Source organism: Parasteatoda tepidariorum, chromosome 2 (assembly GCF_043381705.1).
Source record: "Parasteatoda tepidariorum isolate YZ-2023 chromosome 2, CAS_Ptep_4.0, whole genome shotgun sequence".
In the NCBI taxonomy this organism is placed as follows: domain Eukaryota; kingdom Metazoa; phylum Arthropoda; class Arachnida; order Araneae; family Theridiidae; genus Parasteatoda; species Parasteatoda tepidariorum.
Genome location: NC_092205.1, coordinates 4,173,771 through 4,189,773, shown reverse-complemented (window position 1 = coordinate 4,189,773; position 16,003 = coordinate 4,173,771). Strand labels below are relative to the sequence as shown.

The window sequence follows — 16,003 nt, the reverse complement described above, 5'->3', positions numbered from 1 at the left end:
TAACATTTGTGTAATAACAATTCATAGTGTAACAACAATTGTGATCGGTGGAGTGCCCAAAATATTGTGTCGCGTGCCATAAATGGCACGCGTGCCATCGGTTCGCCATCCCTGGACTAGGCTATTCCGGTCTCAATATATTCATTGTTTTGTTGCGTACAATACATCATTCCTGACATTCATAGATATACTACCTTTTTTTTTTATAAATGATTTTTTTTCCTTCTCAAATCAGCCACCGGGTATACATGTTAACTCAATGGGAAATTAAGAAATATTAGAACTTTAGTGAAAGAATTGCAGGCATTTTATATGGCTATTTTATATTTCAGGCTATTTTATATGGCAATTTATGAAAAACTATGCGTGTCATTCACATGCGTGACAAAGTCGAACTCATGGGGGGGGGTGGGGGTGGAAGAGATAAAATGATAAATTGTCCTGGGCTTAATCAAAATTTTGTACAGAGAATATAATGCTTAGTAATTAATTTTCTTTAGAGAAAATTGCAAAAAATTTATTGATAGCTATATAACAACTAATTTGTATAAGTGATCTTCACAAATTCTACAAAATATGAAAATAAGGATTTTGTGTTTTGTGCTTGAAAGGGACCGCAATAAATTTTGTCTTGAGATCCGTATAAGACATTAGTTCAGCCTTGGATCTTCTTCCTCCGCTCCACTGTAACTTTCTCGGGCCCAGTACAGACCCACAAGAAGGAGAAGTACCCATCAGTGTTACCCCGAGAACAGAGGTTATGGAAACGTTTATTGTTTCTTAGGGTATGAATCTTTAGTAAAAGTTTAATAAACTGGACTAAAAACAATTTTTGTAACTGTAATGACGAATAAACAAAGTTTTAAAGTAAAAGAATATTAGAGAGTTGACATCAAACAAACTGATCTGCATAGATTCCTAGATTTAATCAACAACGGGTCAATAGGATAGATTCATCTTCTTGTATATTGGCGAGTCATTCAGAGTTGGCTGGCAAGAAAACAGAACTCATTTGGACACAATTCATGACTCGATTCTAACCCCCATTCTCCCTTACATGCTTGCTGGAAAGTTAAACACACAAAACAAAAAGATAAATTAAATTATGTATTCGATATTAGCCCATTTCTGAAATGTTTTACTGTTGTAAATAAAAAAAAACTTACACGATGCTTAGATTTTAAAATATCAATGAGCTATTTTTTAACTGAATAGATAATTTCAGACTAATATTGTTATAGCATCGTATTGTCTTCTAGGAAACATGAATTTATTGTCTTTTGCAAAGTCTTCGCCACATAACTAGAATAATACAAATATAATTTATGCTCCATTCAATTTTATTTCTAGTTTATAGTATATCATTTTCAATTATTTATAGCCGCAACACTAAACAGTTAGGAAGATCAATGTCAAAATTACATAAGAAGGACTCCAGTTTTATTGCAATTTGCCGCCTGATTTCATGTGAATGGGCTTCGATAAAATTTAGATTCTTAGAAATACCAGATGAAAGCGCATTTGGCTGGTCATGCATCAAGGATGTTCTTCAAAAGCTCTATCGTCCTATAAAATTCCGCCTTTTAGAGAAGACTGTGCTATTTTTATGACTACTGCCTGTATGTTACAGTTTTTCCTGATTGTTAGGTTAAGAAACAGAGAATATATAAAAAGTCTTCATTCTAATGTACAGCATTAAAAAAAAGGCAATGCGTGTTTTTTTTTTAAACAAAGAGCGACAAGATGGTAACATTTTCACCCAAACGGTTTCAGCATTTAGCTACGGAGAAAAGCTTAAATACTAGTTAAATTGATCAGTTAGTTTATCGTTCTCTTTCATTATTTTTAATTAGATTTTCAAACATATTTGTAATCTTTTGGTAATTTGTTTTAATGCAGTTCTATAAAATGCTTCGATGTCCATTCCTTAATGCCGAAGATATTTTATTATAATAATTCTATACAACCTTTATTATTTTTTTATAGTTATATTTTTGAGATTTTATGACTGATTTAACTTGCTGTAATGCAGACGCTCCCACCCTTCTAACTAAGAATTATTAAATTTGTATTTTCGTAATTCTTTTCTTCATGTGTATGATGTGTTAATTTTTTTAAAATTTATTATTTATCATGACATATGAACTCATTTATGTAGACGTTGACATGAACCTATAGAAATTAAAAAGTGACTCAACCAAGTTATTTCTTCGGTATTCGTTTGTTTTTATTTTGTATTACATTGTGTAATGTATTGAATTAATAAATGAGTTTCATTCATTCAAAAAATTATGGGTTTTACACATAACGTAAAATTAAGCTAGATTAAACAGACTGTTAGTATAGAACTTTTAAGTTGTTCCAAATAGCGAGCGTGCAAATGAAGTTAATTCTCCATCCCACAGAGCTGACGTAAAATGTTCTCAGTGGTATATGGATCATGGGTTAGGTCCCCCTTCAAGCAAGGCTAAACGTGGAAGGTTTTCGTGGTTTCCCTCTCCATGTAACACAAATGCTGGTTAGTTCCAACAAACAGTCTACCACGAAGGCAAATTTCTCCCACTACTTGAACCAGGATTTTCATTGCTTTCTGGATTGGGTTCAAAATTACGCGGCAATGAGTTGAACATTCAAGTAGCCGTAAATCCAAAAATTGGATCGGCTGTTCAACAAGGGTTATAAAATGAAATAAAATTATTCACCAAAAAGTTTCCTTTCATTTGGTAACGGAATTATTGGATCATCAACGGAATCATTGCACGGTTATGAAATAAAATTTAAAAAATATATCAATGGTTGAGCTGTGGTGGATAGAGCATTCGCCTTCCAATGAGGCGAACCGGGTTCGAATCCGAGAGATGGCTGGCTGATACAAATTCCGCATCCGGCTTGCCCCGATCACAGTGCTGACGTAAAAATTTCCACAGTGGTAGATCATGGGTTAGAGTCCCCTTGCCGCCAGGCTTACCGTGGGAGGTTTTCGGGGGTTTTCTTATCCATGTAAAGTAAATGCGGATTAGTTCCATCAAAATGTCCTGCACAACGACAAAATTCTCTCTATAGTCGATACAGGAGTTCCCTTGTCTTCTGAATTGAGCTAAAAATTACAAGGCTACGAAATTGAACATTGATAATCATAAACTCAGAATTGGATCAGCGCCGGTTATAAAATATAAAATTAAATAAAATATCAATGGTTATTTTTACAGGAAATATATGTAGTTCGTAGTATTAAATGTAGTTCGTTTAACAACAATTATTTAACAGTGTTAATTTTCAACCTTAAAATACTGATATAGTTCAAACAACACGGCTATTTCAAACAAATAAATAATGTACGGATATAAAAATAATGTATGAATAATATATGAGTATCAAAATAAAGAACAAATAAAGTATAAGATATAAAAATCTATTTAATTTGGTAAATATAAAAGGCTTTTAATAAAAATAAAGTAGTTTTTTACTTCTACATTATTAATCAACTGATAAATTTCAATATCGTCTGCTGTTACTGAGGCAATACATAAGAATGCTAAGTATTTAATTCAAGTGATTAAATTTCTTAAAATTTGATTTTGTTATCAGTTTTGATAAGACCTGTCTGACATCTCAAGTTAAGCCAAAGGTTTGAAAGAAATAAAAATCATGTCATCAATCGATAAGTAAGACAATTTCTATTTGTTCCCAAAATAAAATAATGAGGTAATTATTAAACGAAATTTAAAAAGAAACCAACATAAATTTGTGCGATTGCTTGTGTGAAAAACATGCTAAGAAGAAAATATTTATTTTTTCAATAATGGAAAAATATAAACTTTAATCTTACAAATATGTAATCTTAGTTAAAATCACTTAGATTATATTCAGTTTTTTTAATTATCGCATATGCATGTAATAGAATGCAAAATATGGCAAACTTTTGCATTCATTTACAAAAATTTATTTCTTTTTTTATTTACATAAAAAGATAAATTATTGTGTTCCTAAAAATTAGGAAGGTAATATAAAAATGTTCTTTAATTTTAGGAACACTTTTATTCCAATTTAAATAAAATTAAAAAAAATTACGATGTATTTATAAAATTAAATTTTCCTTTTTAAAATACATTTCCTAAAATTTCGGCAAACGATTTTTTAATGGCTTAGTCATTGTTATTTGTCTCTTTTACGAACTCTATAATCGTAACTTTCGAGGAAAGATTAATTTAAAATAAACTGATGCAAAATAGCATAAAGTTTTAAATAATATTACAAAATAAACAAAAACAAAACACAGGGATAAAGCTACAACTTAAATCCCGAGGAAGAAAATATGGGAAAGATTGATAGTTTAGGATAGCCACAAAAAAAAGAAAGGATCATCGAAAGACAGATAAGACAATATAGAAATGCAGGTAAAAGCGTGAAAAATGGTCCACACAATAAATAACGAGATAAACTCAGTGATGGAGACACCAAATAAAGTATGTGCAGTAACAGGAAAGATAAAAACAGAGAATAAGATGGCGGAAGAAAGCGGGATAAAACTACCCAGGGATGAATGTCCAAAAAAAGCGATTTCAAATTCCAGAGGCTAATGATAAAATAATGAGTTTATTTTGAATAAATTTACTTTGTCCTGCCTTCGAATTCAGCTGGATTATTTTATTTTGTTTGAAATTTCCTATTGCAATGATTCATTATGTTTCAAAATAATCTTTTAGGAATGTCTTATTTAAATATTTTGAGAAAATGGATTTATTTTATGTTTTCAACGTAACAGATTTATATCACAATAACTAGGCGGAATTCTTGGTACTTCGGAACGAACTTCGTAATATACTCTCTTGCAACGATTTTCAGTGATTTTTTAGCAGGTTAGGGTAAAAACGCTAGATTTTGTAACGAGTTTGGAGCAAGTTGAGACAAATATATTGCATTTTATGATAACAATTTAGAGCAAACATTTTATCCTTTTTAACACACTTTGATGAATAGATCCATTGGAACTGTACTAAGAATTCAAATACTTAAATAATTTATTATTAATAAAAATTTTCTCAAAACTTCCAACAGCAGAATTTATTTCAACGAGAAATTTAGCAACGTTTCCCAGGAGTAAAATTTTTAACATTTTCTTTCGATTTTCTTTTAAAACACGCATCTCAAAAAGCAATTCTTTCACATTGTCATATCTAGCCGCGTTAATCTGTTGTCGAAGTTGTTGGTGCGCCGATCTAACGATCAGCAACGGGTCGTCGATTGGTGCAGGATCGAATCCATTCCAATCCATAATCCATTCAAAACGAATAGATAGGACTTTTTCGAGTAGACAAAATTTTAAATTCTTGTTATACAAGGGCTGTTTTTTATTTATTGGCTGTTATTTTTATTACAAGGGCTGTTATTTTTTTTGAAAATAAAACCAAAAAAAAAATTTTTTTCATGCAGAATTTTTAAATTTTTTATTCTACATGCGTTTCTCTTTTTGTCAAAATAGTTGCCAAGTTTGCTTCAACACTTATCATACCTTAGAACTAGATTTAGAGTACCCTCTTCATAGTAACTTACCCCGTGCTACGATAACCAAGAGGTCACGACCGTTTTCACGTATTCGTCATCGTTGTACTGGTTGACGCCAAAATGATGTTTGAAACATCGGTAAAGACAAAAATCACTTAGCGCAGGGTCTGGTCTGTATTGAGGGATGGACCGAAACTTTACAGCTATAAGAGTTCAATAAAGCTCGGGACTGAGCTGTAGAGAGCGTCATAGTCATGGAGTAGCAAAATTTCCTGTCAGCATGCCAGTAGGGAGCTTCGTAAACTTCATACATCTGTTGGTGATTGACAGACAGGTTTTTTTGCCTACTAAAAACGCATCACTGGCCGTACTACGGCGCATACGTCGGACGATTTGTTAAACATTTTAAAGACACAAAATTGTCCGTACAGGTTACCAACACAGCTGTAACTGAGCACAGTTGTTTTCCAAGGAATGCCAGGACACGACACAAGCACTCTTTGCGACGCACACAACAAAACGGCCCTTACTTAAAAAACAGTCCTCGTATTTCCGACAGTTTAAGGTGAAAATGCAATCATTTGAGCTGAACCTTTTGGAAAGAGCGCTGCGATAAATAACAGAACGCTATGCAAAATATGGCGAATAAATTGATTATTTTTTTGTATTAATGGTGACCTAAAAGACTAGCGAAAAGCTAAACTTTGATAGAGTGTTTGAAAAAAAATTACTTTTGCTCATTTTTTTAATATTTTGCTACAGCAATTATAAAAATTTAAAAGCGTTTCATCATTCTCTTGATTTAATATTAAAACATATTTTTACCTCATATTTTTTTCAAAAAAATTATTTTCAAAGAAATAATAGTCAGCGACTTTTTTTTTTAAAGGAAATTTAAAAAGAAATGAATTTTAAAGAGAGCTTTTAATGAAGCATTGCATGTTTGTTTCAGTGAAATAGTTAGAAGCAAAATACATTGAAAATCATTGTAATTCAAATTACATATATTAAGCTGCTTATAGGGTACTAAATCCATATTGAAAAATGAACGGGTTAGTTTACCGTCTAAATTTCTAATACTTCCAAAATTCCGAGTTTATTCCACAGTATTCCAGTTTTTTTTTCTTTTTGGATCTTTAAAAAAACAAAAAGGAAAAAAAAAACAGATGTTTTGCATCACACTTTATGAACGGGTTGTGTTCCTGAGACGTAGTTAAAGTTCTTTCACTTCCTAAAATTAAAATGTATAAGTTAAGTAACTTCGACAGGAAGAGTATTTAATTACTAGCCTTTTCCTAGTTAATATAAAAATTATAGAAGTCCACCATTTTTTTTTTCGAAAAGCATTTATACCACCAGCTTAATACCACCACTCCCCTCGTATGGGGTGAGTAAAAGAAATGAAAGAATAGTTAAATCAAACAAAGCTACGAACTAATGCTTAAAACCGTAAGGCATACACCAAAATACTTAATAAAACTAAAATAATTTAAATTTTTTTCATTTTTTATTATTTGTTGCACATTTCTCAGGCTTTACGTTATTAAAATTATCAAGACACATTTTTTTTTTGCAGTTGACAATTTGGGTTAAGAGTCTATGAAGGACAGACAGACATTATATTAAACTCGAATTTCCTCATTTTAACGCTATTCAACACACTATTATATATATACTACACATATATAGTATAGGGCCACATTGTGGGCCTCTTATTGGGTCTATAATTATTTCTTACACACCAACGTTTTTCGATATTTGAATTTTATTGTTTTTGTCAACGAGAACACCAAAAGAAAATTATGAATTATAACAGAAATAACAGTTAAAAACATTTTATATTATTTAAATAACTACAACTTATAAACAAAAGGTTCTATTCATTTGAACAACAACTTTACTTTAAAGTAACACAAAACGATTTAGATCCTAAAAACAAAGTATTAGGAAAAGTTTTGTGTTAAGTATACAAATAAACAAATTCCACGGATATCATGAAGCCTAAATTTGCAAATAGCAACTTCAAACGAGAAAGATGAAACTAAATTAAATTTTAAATACATTTTATAACTATAACCAGTTTGTTGACTGTCATTTGAAGCGAGATTCATTATATATTCTTTTAAAGGCAAATTTAATCAAGTAAAAGCTATGAATTATTTTTTATCTTTAATGTTAATTAATACCAGAAATTACGAAAAAAAATTCACGCGAAGTGATGAATGAAAGCAATAGATACGTACACACAAAAAGTTCTTTTTTTTTTTTGTCTCTAGTAAACAAAGAAGTATTGGATGTAACAATTTTGGCATTATATTACAGCTTGAGAAAGAAAAAAGTGATTTTCAAAAGAGATATAAGAGTAACTTAATTAAATATGTCCTAGACATTCGAGTACTGATTAAATGTTTGATTAACATAATAGGGGAGAGGGATTGTACAGAAAAAAGACCTGAAGGAAAAAACAATGGAAAAAAAAATAAATAAAAAAAAAGAACGAAATCAGAACTAAAAATCCAAAAGGGAAAAGAAGATAACGAGGTAAGTATGTATAGAGTAAATTACAAATTAATTGGAATTAATTATGTTTCAACCGAAAAAAGTTGTATTTGATAAATAATGTTCGAGTTAATAAAAAAAAAGTATTTTTCGAAAATTTGATTTAATAAAGGGGTATTTTAATTTCACTTTGTAAATTAGTCTGAAATGAATATTTTATAATGAGGCACTTTATATATGTTTTTAAGAACGCAAATGATGAAAGCATGACAATACTGTTAAGAGTTCTTTGTTTCCGTTTTAGAAAGTGATATATGTGTTATTAAAAGAATTTAATCGCACCCTGCTAATAAAGCAGTTTAGTTCCTTGCAGCTGGCTACATATTACAAGCGAGAGGGCTAATCTCTTAGTCTCATGACAGGGATTAAGTCCCAGCGTTGACGCCACATTGATTTTAAAAATGTTAAAAAAAAACTTTAATTACAATATTAACTTTCGGAACCAGTTTACTTATTTCAAGGAACCCTAGGGTTCGGCGGAACTCCATTTAGGAACCGCTGATGTAAAATATTTAACTTACTTGGTTAGTAAGAAAAAAAGATAAGAACTTTGTGACAATTGCTTCACCAGTCTTCCCTACTAGAGGCTATAACGCGCATAAGTTGGAAAAATAAAACAATTACTGTATTTGAACTTAAACTTACTACAGATTTTAAAAACAAAAATTAAAAAAAAAATTTAATAAATTGCAAAGAAGCGTTCTGATATTTCTGAAAAAGAATTAAAACTAATACGATTCAATAAAAGTATTTTTTTATATTCCTATAAACTTTCCTTATCATTAATTCACTTTTAACGAAGACATATTTTATTCCTCAGAAATATTCTAACAGTTAAGAATTCGAACAAAGATAGGGTAGGGGGTACCCATTGGCAGGTTGAGAATGATCACCAGGGTAGCGTTCCAGGGATTCTTAATTAAACTCCGTTCTTACTTCCGTATTTTTGATGGTGTTCTTGTTATTTGGCGAGATCTTTTTCCAGATTCCTTTGCAAGGTCACGCCAAGGGTCTTTTCCGGATTGATAGGTCACATTCCTCAATCATGAGGACGTCGTGCAGTGACATTTTTTTGTTATCCCCATCTATTTTAGTTCTGTTTACCAGCAATATTTTTTTTTAAGAACATATCTTGCATAGTTCAATAATGATTACCTATTTCATAGCTTAAATGAGTCTAAGTTTCTATCAGACAATTATTAATTTTATTGTTTATAATCAATATTTTTTAGGAATGCTTGGAGGAGCGGTACCCTGTTCATTAAACTTTTACACATTATTTCTTTTCTTAAAAGTAGATATTTTTTTTAAAAGAATAATTACGTTAATAAAATACAGTGTACTCTCGATATCTCAAAAACCTTGTTTTTATTTCAAATAAATATTTTCCCCTTCGTATCACATATCCACCTAATGTTAATTTGAATTCATTTGTCGATGGGTTTCCTCCTCTCACAACCTTGCTCTCCCCAATTTTTATCGAAATAGGAAAATTAATTTTTTCACATAAAGCAAACGGTTAGTTTATTGTAAATCAATTTCTTTCTATATAATGGTTAGTTAATTTTGTCTTACTTTTAATAGTCAACTATCAACTTAGAATTATAGTCAACTATCACTAATACATATTTATTAGTAGTTATTCTTATGTTTCATGACTCTACTTTTTAGAGTCATATTTCGGAATATATTTTTGTACTTTTTAGAACATATTTAGTTCTGAACTTCGCTATCTCGAAATATTTTTAGCTTCCCTTCCACTTTGAGGTATCGAGAGTATATTGTACATATTTATTGAGGGACAGTTTGTTAGTTAACATGTTAATCGTAACTAAATTAACGATTACCTCTATTTGAAAAATAATCAACTAAATCATAGTTTAATGACCCTTTCATTTTCGTAGTTCAATAAATATATTATATGTTTCTATTAGAGAATTATTAGTTTTATTGGGTTTTAATTTTGAGGAGACAACTATTAGTATTATTAATATGATGCATGTTTAACGAAAAAGATTAATTGGGTAAAATAAATTTGAATTCAATGCTCTTCATGAGAGCCAGGACTAAAATAAATGATGAAAATGTGGTAAACATATTTGTTCATCAAATGTGTTTCTAGACATTTTAATTCTTACACGCTAACGAGTTGGAAATGGCAAATAAAATTTATAAAATATCTACGTGTATTTTTAAAAGTATACCTCACCTTTTTGAAGACAAACATTTTCAAACCTACGCTAACAAACTCTCAAACTGTAGCGAAACTCGTTATTTAACATGAAAATAATAGATTCGTGGGAGAGTTCAATTATCTTTGACTTATCGAAAAATTAGAACTTGAATTATTCAGGAAAATGTACCAAAATGTCCTAGGTGTAATGAAAGTTTTATTATTTGCGTACTTGCTTGGGTTTAAAAACTACTTTTCTTAAATAGGATGGAAATTTAATCTCATTCCATTCCTCAATTTAAATCTTTGTTTTCGAATTACGGTCCAAGAATGACTGAATTACAAAGATGAATTACGAATGGGTGATTTAGAACGGATGAATTACGAATCAACGATTTACTTCAATATGAATTAAAACTTGAAAAAGAAAAGAATAACAAAGCAGTAATTGTAAGTCTCGTAACAAGTTGAGTTATTTTTCGAAAAATGTTTTAAAAAATGATCTATGAATAACTGAGCGAAATATTTTAGCTTTCAAAATAATTATCATTAAATTATGCAGTAAATAAATAAAACGAGTTTCACTGTGCTTTTTAAAGTGTTTATTATATACTAGAAGCTCTGTAAATTATACCAATCGTTTATTATCTATACCTATGGTAACAAGTTCTACCATTAAGTAAAATGATACACCGTATGTAGCCATTAGCCATGATATCTGATCTATAGATTATCTTTTCAAGAATTAAGTACACATTGTACTTCAGTGGTTCCTAATAGGTATTCCAAAGAGGATCCAAGAGTTGGGATTTTTTTACGGTAATAACTGCATTTATATTTAATCATTAAACCATTATATATTTAATATTTCGGTTATTTATATAAAATTATTTATGTAATGCCAATGAAAAAAAAGTAGAAAAATTAAAGAAAATTTTTTTTTCAATAACCGTTATTGAATAAATTATGAAATGAATATGTATCTATAAAATGATCTCCTTAATTTAAAATAAGAACTACCAAAATCAAAAATAAAGAATTCCTCTTTATCTGATAACTATTCTCAACGTTTTTCAACAGTTCTTTTTGTAAAACCAAAATTCATTTTCAACTTATGCATACCCCCATTAAGAACAAAATTATAGTTTAAATTATTAAAATTCTTCGAGAATTTAAGGTTCTAAAGTCGAGCGCTATATTAAAAGAACGCCTGTTAAAATTTACTATTTAAAAAATTAAGTATACCACGTAAAAACGGACCACTCCTAATAATTGTTGATCTAATAATCGTATGCTCACGTTCTGGGACTCATTCTTAATGATTTAAAGGGGTATCCTCAAATATGCCAATTACTTAGTGCAGGCGATATTTAAAGTTACGAAATCAGACACAAAAACGCACTTTCTCTGAATAAACATATTTTTTTTTCTCTCGACGGATTCAGATTTCTGATCCCCAAAATACCGCAATTTGGTAAACAGGGTCCCAATAGTTTAGTCAGGTGAGTGGTCCCAAGTTAGGACCCCTTCATTTTATTATAACAAGAAAATTTTTAAGCAAATTTAAAAATTGTTGCACACAATTATAAAATTCATTTATCCGGAGATAATTTTATGCAAAAAAATAAAAACTTTTAATAAATATTTATCACTTTTCATTGTTTTATTTAATTATTTTATTTAATTTATTATTTTATTAATAGTCGAACAGATTTTGAATTATAAGGGATACAATATTTTACATCATTTTTACATGGAAAAATTTTACATGACAAAATACAAAATTTCTTTGAAATCAGTCGAATATTTTTGAGAAATTAAATTTTTAAACTACGACTTTTTTTAAATTCAATTTCTCAGGTACTTTTCGGCTGATTTCACTCAAAGCTTGTATTTTGCCAGCCCTCAATTGTTAACAAAGTGAATGACAACTCTGTGAATATCAAAGAGATCTCCTCTAGAGGATAGATGGCCGGGTGTAGAACATGCAATGAAAAACCTTTACTTTGTTTTTCTATATCATGGATTTTAGATGACTACAGAGAAAACGAGAAATGACAAAGGATCTCAACGACGATGACTCCCTACATTTATTATTATTATTTTACTAGGCAAAATTAAATGATGCGAAAATTTTTCAGTTCGCTTAAAAAGTTTTCGAGATATGGCAAAATACGTAAAAAGTAACATTAAGGGTGTTGCAGCCTCATCGAAAGATGTGAGAGCCCCCTAGCGAATACGAATAAGACTCAATAACTTTTAAGAACAGTTTGAATGTGAATGGTCACTTGATACAAGTGCTTGGCGCTTTTCTCTTTTTTGTAACTCATCTACTTTTGTTGTTCATCTTTTATCGTTATGTTTATTAAATTACACTAAAATGTTAATTAGCTTGGTCTTCATTCGTACTTAGATATTTATCGTTAAATATATTGTATGCCAAGCCCGAAAACAAAAGAGTAAGGTTGGTCTTAACTGCTTCTAATCATTCAGAACACAGTGATTTCCCTTGTTTCATTATATTTGGAAATAGTTACTCCTCCAGTATAGAACAAAGGGGTCCAGAATTAGGACTGCTTTCCTGATTAAACTATTCCCAGATAGCAAAGTAAAGTTTATTTTCCCCCAGCAAAACCTTTTAATGTAAATCTAAAAGGTTTATTATGCGGTTTATGTGTAAACCAAACACCATGAAATATGATTCTACAGAGGATACGACACCAACCAACCAACCATGTGTAAACCTTCCAACCTTAAAACGAGATCTGTGATATTCTGCTATATTCTACGCACGTAACCCTAATCCAAAACATTTGAAAACCTTCGTATAAAAACCTTAAATCGAGGATGATTTAGGGTTTTAAAGAGTAAAAAAATCCTTTAATAAAGGTAGTCTCAAGGCGAAAATAATCTTGAATCTAGGTAATTATGTATAAGGTTTCTTTTCGGTTTCATAATATGTGATTGAATGTGGTAAATGTAGTAAAATTTGGTAATTTTATCATGATAATATAGAACATGGGATAAAAACCATTTATTCGATTACGGTGTGGTAATGAAACTTGCAGTTTGAAAACCAGAAACTTTCGGCAAACGATTACCGTATGAACAGAAAAATTACCAAATGAATGGTTTAAATACCGTATATTTTTGTTTTTATTACCAGAATTGTTATTTTTTTTTACCAGAAATGTCATAACCATACAGTAGGGTAATTTTACCTAAATAATTTTCTCCATATCCTTCATGTAAGTGATTACAATAATTCTCCGTAAATAAGAAACCTTCCGAATAATCATTGCAGTTGATTATTTACAGTTTCGTCTTGAAATCATTCTATTATCAGAATTTCTGTCCTCTTCCTTATTCATTCAACTTGTTTTTTCCGGTTTCATGTGAAAATTATTGTTTCGAATCATTGCAAAAGAAATTTTTGATGAAATTGACTTCAATTCAATTGTAAATAAGATTTCTCGCGTAGATTATAACTTCTTAAAATTCATTTGTTTGTTGCTTATTTTTTAAACGCAAACTTTTTATGAGATTTCATACTAGTGTATTTATTGAATTATGTTACCAATACATATATATAGAAGGATTGATGTGGTGTTTTTTAAAACATCAAATGATATTCAGTTTTCACTCCCTACCTATCTATATACAGTGAAAATTTAAAAAAAATTAGATAATAAGAGTAAATTCATGGTTTCCGTCTTTATCTACAGCTAATTCGATATAGTTTAGTTTTCTTAATCTATTTATGTAGGTGGTGCATTTATTGATGGTAATAAAATATGATATATATTTGGGGGGGGGGAATTATTGTTAATTATGAATTTTACAGCAGTTCAATTAATTTAAATATTTTGACAAATGCTTTGTTACTTTCAGATTTCCGGATTCTCTGGCTTTTAAAGAAACACCTCAGAGGAAGTAATGAGTAAATTTCACGCGATTTTTATACTATGCCCCCCTTTTTAATACAAAATGTAACGTAAGTCTATTGTTTCATAAATCTGTTATAAGTGCATAAAACCATGGTCCGGTTAGTCTCTTAGTTAAAATTAGGAAAATTCCATCAAATTCAAACCAAAGAATGATTTTCAGTGAACAGTATGAATTTTTGATACAGCCACATAACTAACTATTTAAGAAAAATAGCATTATTTTTGTTAAAAGTTGAAAATCCTATCGAATTCAAAACATAGGATGAATTTTAGCAAGCTGCGTTAATGTTGGATGAAGCCATATTATAAACAATATAAGACAAATTACATTATTTTAGTTACAAGTTTGAAAATTCCGTTGAATTTAAACCAAAGAATGATTTTCAGTGAGCTGTTTGTTGTTTGATGAAGCCACATTGCAAACAATTTAAGACAAATTGCATTACTTTAGTTAAAAGTTAGAAAATCCCATCGAATTCAAACCAAAGGATGATTTTCGATGAGCTGTGTTAATGTTTTATGAAGCCACATTACAAACAATGTAAGATAAATTAACATACTACAGTACTTACAGCAAAATTCCTTAGTCTACCCAAAACTCCTTTATTTCTGCGTTCCAAAACTGGAGAAACTGCGTAATCACTATTTTTACAGTCAGCTAAATGCTTCGGATTGGAACACCTTCTCTCACAATCGCAGTCCTCTCGTCCGTCTGTGCGATTATTCAAGGACTGGCAACTATTTACCACCAAAGAGTCCCTCACCATGGATGCTACGCCAGAATCGGCCATATCAACCTCTTCACCGTTTCCTTCGTTCACTTCTTCAACAACATCGGAAAGACTTGGAATAGTTGACGAAGAATGAGTTTGTTCCGCTTCTTGATGCGAACGTGCCAAGATGGCGGACGTGAACTCTTCTTCAGTGTAAGCTCGTTCCTTTTCTTTATCTCTAGTGCCGTTTGAATTCTCGTTCGTGGTGGTTTCCGACGACTGAGTGTCCAGGGCTGGTGGACTTTCTTTTTGCGATTCACTCAAGGCCAAGTCATCGGAATTTGATTTAGAATCTGGACTTGTTGGAAGTCTATGGACTATAATTTCGCCAGCTGCGTCATTTTCATCGAGCAGGGCTGCTGTAGCGTCCCATTCGAATTCTTCGGTCGGTTCATAGTAGATATGTGTGTTCGGTATGTTTTTTGTATCAGGACCTAGAAAATAAGAATTTATTCATTAATTGAAGAACACTAACTAAATATTAAAATTTAGTTGTTGTTCACATGAGTTCAATTACATACACTGAGAAAAGTGGTTTAGCTTTGAACCATTATAACAGGCAAATCTAACGTTACTATATCGTTAGCTTGAACCATAATGACAGGCAAATTTAACGCAACCTGAATAAAACGTTAAACTGAATTGTACTTGTGGTCAAGTTAAACCAACATATCATACATACTCAGGCTGAGAAAATTCGGTTCACCTTTGATGCGTGAACTGAAACTTTAATAAGATTTTAAATTCTGTTCCCGTTTAAATTGAATCATAGAATTGAAAAATATTTACACTCTCAGAATCTCATAGTATTAACACTCATAATATTAAAATCGGTTCGACATTGAACCATAATAAGGATAATTGGAATCAAATGCCAAGTAAATTTTCTGCAATCTTTATAAGGTTTTAAATTGGACTGTTTTTCCATTCAAACTGAGCCATTGTTTTGCGCAATCAAGTTTAAAAAGGATTAAACTGCAAGATATTAAGGTTTCACTGCGTACCTTTAAAAGCTCTAACAAATTGGAACAAAATATTTAAAATCT

General features: G+C 30.5%; 1 protein-coding gene across 4 annotated transcripts in view; it reads right to left on the bottom strand.

The window, feature by feature from the left end:
* The window catches only part of LOC107439224 (SAM and SH3 domain-containing protein 1), a 131,237-nt gene that overhangs the window by 36,044 nt on the left and 79,190 nt on the right, over positions 1 to 16,003 (bottom strand). For all 4 annotated transcript variants that reach the window (XM_043044430.2, XM_043044429.2, XM_071177061.1 and 1 more), the window contains exon 3: positions 14,757 to 15,391. In XM_043044430.2, coding sequence (XP_042900364.1) covers positions 14,757 to 15,391 — 635 coding nt within the window. The remainder of the gene's footprint in view (positions 1 to 14,756; positions 15,392 to 16,003) is intronic.